Here is an 8,497-nt window from a genome sequence, read left to right on the forward strand (position 1 = left end):
GTAAAATCCGGCGAGAATAAGGGTTCGGGCCGAAACTGGGCCAGAATGGAGCCCGAACTCGTGGCCTGGCCCGTATAACGAGTTCGGGCCCCCGAAAAATCGAGCGGTCGCCCTGTATTAAAAGAGTTCGCGGAGGGGAGTTCGGTTTGCGAACCCTACTCCCCTCCGCCGTTCCACTCCCTCCGCCGCCGCCAAGCCCCTTTTCCGGCGAGCAATCCAGTAGAGCCCAGACACCGATCCACCCTCCGCGTCGGCGATGGCGTCCCGTGGTGGCTCCCAAGGCCGTGGCGTCGGAGACTCGCCACCGCGTCCGCCCATGTTCCGCACCGAGGCGGAGCGGCGCAAATGGAACCGGTTGGAGGGCGCGCGCAAGCGAGCGGCCGTCGGTGGACGAACTGGGGGCTCATGCCCCCAGGGAAGCTCGACAGGTACGGCAACGCCGGCGAGGGCTCCTTGTCCAGCCAGTCAAGCCGCACACCGCGGCTCCCCGTCGCGTACAGTAGCGACGACGAGGACCTCATCCCCGCGCGGTCGCCCACCATCTCCGCCGGCGACTACGTCCATGGCAGCGACGAGGAGGAGGCCGTCCTCACGCAAACCAAGGCCGTCAGCGAGGCGGAGGCCCGCGCGCTTATGCCGGGAGGAGGCCCTCGTCCGCCGCGTGAAGCTCGAAATAGTCGAGCTTGACGCCGACGACGCGTGAAGCTCCTCCACGACAGCGTCGACGCTGTCTGCCGCCGACACGCTGCGCCACCATGGGCACACCGTGCGCGTAGGCCACTATTTTAGGCCGCATTTTGCTTATCTGAGTAGCGCTCGCCGGTGTACAAGTACTTCAGCTTTAATGTGCCGAACTATGTAAATTCATCTCGAACTATGATCATCGTCTAATTTACCCGCGACATTTCAAATTCCGTTTTTCAGTTCCACTTTTACGGTTTCTAATCCGTGACAACGGCTTTCCAGCCCGTAAACACGAGTTTGATGAACTGAACTCGCATTTTTCAGTTCGCGTGTTTTCGGGCTCTCTCCTAGATATGCTCTAACCCACGAGCAACTTCATGTACCGGTGTGAGCCAACTCTCGCGCAAAAATCATGGTGCAATCCGAGAATTGAGGGCTTGAGTGGACTCCAACTTATGATCGACTACGAGTTAGCAAATCCGTGAGATGAGTTTTCTCAAAAAAAAAAAAAGGAGAAGAATAAATAGCAAGCAAAGGCGGGTGACAATAGGGTGTCAGGCACGTGGTATTACGCGTCTGCAGTCCACAGAAATCGTTAGCGTTAGGCCATCTAGTAGACACGAGCAGGTATCACGACGGATCCGCTTAACCAAAATATAAAAAACCGAGCGTGAACGCAAACGAACCAGATGGCCACCGCGGAGACGGATTTGGGCGGGCCCACGCGATGACAGCACTGTTGGCCCCACGAGACGAGAGAACACCCGCCACCGCCAGCGAGTGACGACCCCGTCCCCGTCCCCGTCCAGTCCCTCTCCCTCCCGCCTATTTAGCTCTCGCCGCTTCCTCCTCCCCGCCCCTCCTCAATCGCCATCCGGACCGCGCGGACGCGACGCACACCCAGCCAGCCCGGAGCCATGGCGCGCGTCTCCAATTCCAAGAAGCGCACGCTCAACAACCGCAAGAAGGACGAGGACGCCACAAACGCCAACGCCACCGCCGGCGCCGCGGGGGCCGTCGACGGCCGCCCCGTCCGCGTCTACGCCGACGGCATCTTCGACCTCTTCCACTTCGGCCACGCCCGCGCCCTCGAGCAGGCCAAGCTCCTGTACGTCCTCCTTACTATTATTCCCTTCCCCCTCCCACGAAATTCATCCAACGTGGCCTAGATCTAGCCCTGTTTTGGATCTGGGATCGAGTCGTCTCGGTCTCGGTCTCGGTCTCGTCGCCGCAAATCTTTACCACCGGTTTTGGTCCGCCCGCTGCAGCACGCTCATTTCGATCTGCAATTTGCGCCCGCAGGTTCCCAAACACGTACCTGCTGGTGGGATGCTGCAACGACGAGCTCACGCGCCGCTACAAGGGAAAGACCGTCATGGACCAGGACGAGCGATACGAGTCCCTGCGACACTGCAAGTGCGTAATCACACCAACCAAATTCATCTCCCAACTCTTCAATTACTCTACTACCAAGTCTGTTTCTTTTCTTCATTCAGTTATTATTACGAGATGCAGACCCGCATCACTGCTACTATGCCCGTCGTTACACATCACTTTCGATCAGTTATCAATTGCCCACTGCCATTCTGATCCCGTGAAAGCCACCAATACTAGTGAATTGCAAGAATTTTTTATTTATTTCTTGTTATGCTCCAGACTATCTTATGCACTGGCAATACAATAGTAAGAATGTATGATGATATTCATTTCCAGTGGCCATGCTTATGTAGATGCACCCTTCATTCAGTTAGTACGAGATGCAGACACGCATCACTGCTATGGCCGTTGCACATCACTTTCGGTTGATCAGTTGGCACTGACATTCTGATCCCGTGAACGCCATGAATTATGAGTTGGGACAAGTCCTCCTTTCCTGTTATGCTCGTGACTATCTTACGCACTGCCAATACAATTATACAATAGTATGAATGTATATGATGATATTCATTTCCAGTGGCCATGCTTATCCTATGGCTGTTACACATCACTTTCGATTTTTAGTTACCACCTCAAATCTAATCCCTTGAATGCCACAAATTCTGAATTGCAAAGTCCTTTCCTGTTATGCTCCAGAGCACCTGCCAATGCAATAGTATGATGATACTCATTTCCAATCTCCGTGCTTATGTATTTCGCAAAAAAAAAAGATACATGCTTATGTACATACTTGGCACATTTAGCTCGTTTTCGCCTTGTTTCAAAAACCAAGTAGATCACCTGATCTGATAATTGTAAGCCTGGATGTTTTATGATATTTAGCTTCAAATGATTGTCCAACTATTTATCTGCCCTGCTCGTCCTCTTAACTATTTATCTGCTATTTTAGGTGGGTTGATGAGGTTATTCCTGATGCTCCGTGGGTTCTCACTCCAGAATTCCTTGACAAGCATAAGATCGACTTTGTTGCGCACGACGCTCTGCCGTAAGTCATACATACCACACAAACGCCAGTATTTCAGATACACTCTGTTCTCCCTCAAATAATCTCTGCTAACTATGCATTTTCCTTTCTACTCGTTTCAGCTATGCTGATACTAGCGGTGCTGCAAATGACGTATACGAGTTTGTAAGTTTGCATCTCCATAGCTAGTAGTATATGGTGATTTAAGGTGATATCTGTACCATTGCTTACTTACTCTTTATATTGTATTATCAGGTTAAAAAGATTGGGAAATTCAAGGAAACAAAAAGGACTGAAGGAGTATCGACATCCGACCTCATAATGAGGATAGTGAAGGACTACAACCAATATGTCATGAGGAATTTGGCACGAGGATACTCAAGGAAAGAAATGGGCGTGAGCTATGTTAAGGTTAGCTACCTATCCTTTTTTTTGGGGGGGTGGCAAGCAGAGTTTTGCACATCGCTTGTTTTTGGTTTTCAGAACATACTGTTGTTATTCGTATGGTCTCCCAGGTAATAACTTATGTTGGTTATTTTGTTTTCAGGAGAAACAACTGCAAGTGAATATGAAGATAAATAAACTACGCGAGACTGTCAAGGCACAACAAGAGAAGGTAGCCATCTAAAATCGAATCATACTTGTTGGCACTTCACATATGAATTGTTCCTTTCACGTGCTACAGTAAACTTTATCTGGCTCTGCTTATTAGTTGTGCTGATATCTTTGCATGGTGCGCAATCTGTGCTATGTAGTTGCAAACAGTGGCGAAGACGGCTGGGATAAACCACGAAGAATGGCTGGCAAACGCGGATCGCTGGGTGGCTGGCTTCCTGGAGAAGTTTGAGGAGCACTGCCACGTCATGGTATAATATGCTTTCCTTAGAATCATCTGACTGGGAATTCCACGGAAAAGGGATATATACTGATGCGTCTATAACTATGAACTCAGGAAACTGCCATCAAGGACCGGATACAGGAGAAGCTGGGGCGACAGGCAAGCAAAGGCATAGCTGGTGGTTTCATGCGGCAGCCGGTGGCGGCGGCCTGATGCTTTCAGACCCAAAGTCAGGATATGCGAAACGAAGTTTGGGTGGTAGTGTGAGCACCAAGAGAAGTCGCTAGTGTGCTTGTGTCATGGAATGTGATGCTTGTGCGAGTAAAAGCAGTTGAGAGTTAGCTGGGCAAGATCTTTGTATTATTCTTTGTTTTTGTAAGTTGGAGGAGGAGGAGGATGTGTGTGTTGTTGTTTTACACGGTTCTGTACGCAAATGTCTATAGGAGAGGCGTTTGGTGTCGAGCGTCTGCCTACTCTCTGGAGAGAGTTTTTTTGTTATATTATGTTAGGTTGTGCCTTTTGTAATGAGATGGATATGTGTTCTTTTTAGCAGAAAGTGGAGCACAATTAAAATCAATAACGTTTGATGCAATTTGAACACGGCCTTGGAGAGTAGAGAGTACTGTGACTGAAACCTGCTTGTGAGTGTGCGTCTGCTGGGGTGGTGACGGCTGAATGGTAACCCAAGGATCCCAATCCGGATACATCCTGGCCTCCGATTTGTGGCCACATACGCCCGCATCGAACAAAAACACTTGAGAAGTCGGCTCGGCATCATCAGCAGCAGCAAAGAAAGAGATTAAGGGGTCGGCAGACTCTGCTTCGTTTTGGTCTCGGCTTCTGCTCTGCTCGGCTTCCAATCCCATTCATGGCAGCAGCGATGATTGGGATTTCCGCTTTACGTTCCCTCCACCCGCTCCCTCCCACCTTCTCGGTCTCGGCCACGGCTCCTCCCCTCGCCACGTTGCGGCTGCCGCTGCCGTTGCAACAACCTCGCTCCTGTACGTCTCCACGATGCCGATGCCGACGACACAGCCTTGCCCATTCTACTCCCCGCGGTGCCACGGCAGCTTCTTCGGTTCCCTCAGGTGCCGCCGGCTCCGCTGCCTTCATGGCATCGGCTCCTGACAATGCCGCGCTCCGCCACCGCCTCATCGCCCCCAAGGCCACCGCCGGCACCGGAGACGGCGGCGCATCCGGAGGCCTGTTGCCCAGCGTGAGTCTTCTTCTTCTCTCGCTCTGACTCCTCTTCTCAGACTCAACACGGTAGCCTCCAACTATCCTCTTTGATATACGCGTAGATTCTTGGGATCGCACAACTGGCGGTGTCGCTGGGCCTCGTGCTGGCCACGGACAAGTACCTGAAGCAGGCGTTCGTGGCCGCCTCCATCAAGTTCCCCAGCGCGCTCTTCGGCATGTTCTGCATCTTCTCCGTGCTCGTCGTCCTCGACCTCGCCGCGCCGGCGCTCGCCAAGGGCTTCATGGACTTCTTCGAGCCCGCCACGCTCTTCATCCAGCGCTGGCTGCCGCTCTTCTACGTCCCCTCCCTCGTCGTCCTGCCGCTCGCCGTCAGGGACGTCCCGGCTGCCGCCGGCCTCAAGATCTGCCTCATCACATGTACGTCTACACTACACCCGTGTGCTTTATTTAACTCCTTCGATTCAGCAGTGAACTGCGATCAGAGGATACGCAAGGTTTACATTTATGTTCCCCTTTCTTTTCTGTATGTAGTTGCTGGCTGGTTGGCTTCGCTTACGGTGGCGGGATACACGGCGCTAACCGTGAGGAAGATCGTCAAGACCGAGCTCATCGCGGCTGAGCCGATGGGCAAGCCGTCTCCATTCGCCACATGGGAGTTCTGGGCGTGGGGCGCCGTCTTTGTGGCCTCGTTCGCGACGGCGATTGTTAACCCCACGGCGCTTGGCACCACGGCGAGGACGTGCCTTCCGTTCATGCTCGCCTCCACTGTACTGGGATACATGGTTGGTTCTGGGTAATCAATTATGTCTTTCTGCTCATTCGTGTGTATTACACTTACACTTAATGTACATAGTTTAGTTGTACCAGTACCACTGCATCTGCATATGTCTGTCTGAACAGAATGGTGTTCTTCAGGCTGCCATCTGGTATCAAGACAGTGTTGCATCCGATCATCAGCTGCGCGCTTTCTGCTAACTTCTCGGCGGTAGCATACGGGTACCTCTCCGGCTCTGGAATGGACGCCGCGCTAGGTCTGGAATTTCATAGTATATCAGACTCTGAATTTCTGCAGTTTCAGAACAGTTACATTACAACTGCAACCATTGCCATGACTCATAATTCTCTCCAAACAAGTGGTTGACCAGGTGATTACCTGACAAAGGTGCCATCGAATCCTGGAGCTGGCGACGTCCTGATGGGTTTCCTTGGGTCTGTCATCCTATCGTTTGCATTCTCAATGTTCAAGCAGAGAAAGGTAATAGACACCAATCAGTGTTAACTTTTTTTTGCGGGGTATCAGTGTTAACTTGCAAGATAATTAGCTCTGATTTGTTCTCCACGTTTATGTCCTTGTCTAATGATTAGCTTGTGTTGCTGTGAATTCCAGCTTGTGAAGAGGCACGCGGCAGAGATTTTCACATCGATCGCCGTCGCGTCCACATTCTCTTTATACTCGACTGCTATCCTAGGACGCCTGATCGGGCTAGAGCCAACATTAACCATCTCAATCTTACCAAGGTGCATAACTGTTGCGTTGGCTTTGAGCATAGTATCATTCTTTGAAGGTAAACCCGCAACACATTCTCTGGCTTCCCTGTGTCTGTGTGTGATTTATCATTGCCCAATTTGCATGTGCATCTTTCCTAAGCAATGGTTCGCCGTGTGCTTGCATGCAGGTGCAAATACTTCGGTAACAGCTGCCGTGGTTGTTCTCACGGGCCTGATCGGTGCAAACTTTGTGCAAGCGGCCATGGATAAACTTGGCCTCAACGACCCCATCGCTAGAGGAATCGGAACAGCTTCCAGGTAATTAACCAGATGAAACTTTCGGCCTGTTCTTGCTTTACTCTGAAACCATGGCAAAATGTGTGATGATGCTCTGTTGCTGCAGCGCTCATGGTCTGGGAACGGCAGCGCTGTCGGCCAAGGAGCCTGAGGCGCTCCCTTTCTGCGCCATCGCCTACGCGCTCACCGGCATTTTCGGCTCCCTGATTTGCTCCTCTTCGGCCGTCAGGCAAAGCCTTGTGTTCATAGCCGGCTGACAGACATGTATACACAACGACAGCAACCTGTGATTAGTTTCTTTTTTCATATATATATATAAGAGAATGGGGAGTGATCAGGGAACAAAAGTGCAAATTTTGGGTCGACATGTACAGATTGATGGTTGAAACAAGTGAAGATGTCACCGTGCGACTTGCTTTTGTGCCTGCAAATATTCAGCGATTGCATTCCTCCGTTTTTTTTTTTTTTTTTTTTTTTTCCAATGGAAGGCTTCGTTGTTCTAGGTTTCTGCAGTACAGCCTAGATTAGTGCACAAAAAGTTTACCGTAGCTTAACACAAAAGGTTGCAATAGGCCACACAATGAAAAGTGATTAGTGCAATATGAAGTTTAAGCGAAACATGCGATCAAACCTGAACACTCATGACCATCTGGTACACGTGGTGAGCAACTAAACAATTGTTATACAAAAAAAAAAAAAACCTGAACACTGATGAGCCGCTTCAGCTTCTTGCCGCCAAGCTTCATCTGATCTTGATGTGCCTTGTAGTGCAGCCTACGATCTCAGACTCTATGCATAGAAGTGCTACGGTACAAACACAAACGCTTACAAATATGTACATACACTCTTCCTACGAACACACGCAGATTCTACCCATTGGCACCTCTGATAGACTAAAGATTGGCGAAGTCGCCATATACACCTAGCTGTCAACGAAAACGTCACCTCCAAGTGAAAGAAATTTCTGCCTTTTATGAGACACCAAAGCATTAAATCTGGGAGGCCAAACAAATAACAACACTACGTTCTGAAAGCTAAACAATATGAGAGATCAGACCACTTTTCTCCTAACCATCCAACTACAGGTTAGTTCTCATGCATATGAGTTAGGGGGAAATGAACTATACAACAAAGGAAAAAAAAGGAACCCCGGGCCCTCATGCTCCGCGATAGTTTCTCCATCAGGCTACCACTAACCTATGGAAAAAGTCTCAAACAAAAACAAATTACGCAACTCCTAGGCAAAGCCATCAAGAAGGAATCACCCCACGCGTGTTGATGCTGGCGAGTCCAACCATAGGGCGATCTCGGGATTTTTATCCCCAAAATCGAGTTTCGAGTCACTACCTTCCACAAGGGCATGACACATGTGCACATCGATATTGCCAGATCATAATCAAGTGTTTTCCACCGAATTGTAAAAACGTATTGTTGAAACCGCTTCTACCATCATCATTTGTCCAACTACCAACTCCTTGCTAACAGGATGTTGTTGGTGGAGAAGCTAGAATTCGATGAAGTCCCATGCCTCTAGACACAGTCACACCACTTTCGATCGAACATCAGAAGACGTGACTTGATGCCACGGG

The 8,497-nt window shown here is 50.2% G+C and overlaps 2 protein-coding genes across 3 annotated transcripts; both read left to right on the forward strand.

The window, feature by feature from the left end:
- The first annotated feature begins 1,493 nt into the window (after positions 1-1,493).
- LOC127312325 (choline-phosphate cytidylyltransferase 2) lies at positions 1,494-4,538 on the forward strand. The gene is made up of 8 exons (XM_051342862.2): positions 1,494-1,792; positions 1,987-2,100; positions 3,011-3,106; positions 3,208-3,250; positions 3,341-3,496; positions 3,633-3,701; positions 3,841-3,951; positions 4,038-4,538. The coding sequence occupies exons 1-8, from the start codon at positions 1,602-1,604 to the stop codon at positions 4,134-4,136; spliced, it is 879 nt and encodes a 292-aa protein (XP_051198822.1). The 5' UTR covers positions 1,494-1,601; the 3' UTR covers positions 4,137-4,538.
- A 148-nt stretch (positions 4,539-4,686) lies between these two features.
- Positions 4,687-7,319, forward strand: LOC127312289 (plastidal glycolate/glycerate translocator 1, chloroplastic). 2 transcript variants are annotated; one of them, XM_051342837.2, is made up of 8 exons: positions 4,689-5,139; positions 5,225-5,540; positions 5,655-5,916; positions 6,039-6,154; positions 6,269-6,378; positions 6,511-6,688; positions 6,800-6,929; positions 7,015-7,319. In XM_051342837.2, the coding sequence occupies exons 1-8, from the start codon at positions 4,792-4,794 to the stop codon at positions 7,163-7,165; spliced, it is 1,611 nt and encodes a 536-aa protein (XP_051198797.1). In that variant the 5' UTR covers positions 4,689-4,791; the 3' UTR covers positions 7,166-7,319. The 2 variants fall into 2 exon arrangements, with proteins under 2 accessions (XP_051198793.1, XP_051198797.1); XM_051342833.2 differs by having other exon boundaries at positions 4,687-5,139; positions 5,225-5,916.
- The last annotated feature ends 1,178 nt before the right edge of the window (positions 7,320-8,497 follow it).

This window comes from Lolium perenne, chromosome 1, assembly GCF_019359855.2.
Source record: "Lolium perenne isolate Kyuss_39 chromosome 1, Kyuss_2.0, whole genome shotgun sequence".
NCBI lineage: Eukaryota > Viridiplantae > Streptophyta > Magnoliopsida > Poales > Poaceae > Lolium > Lolium perenne.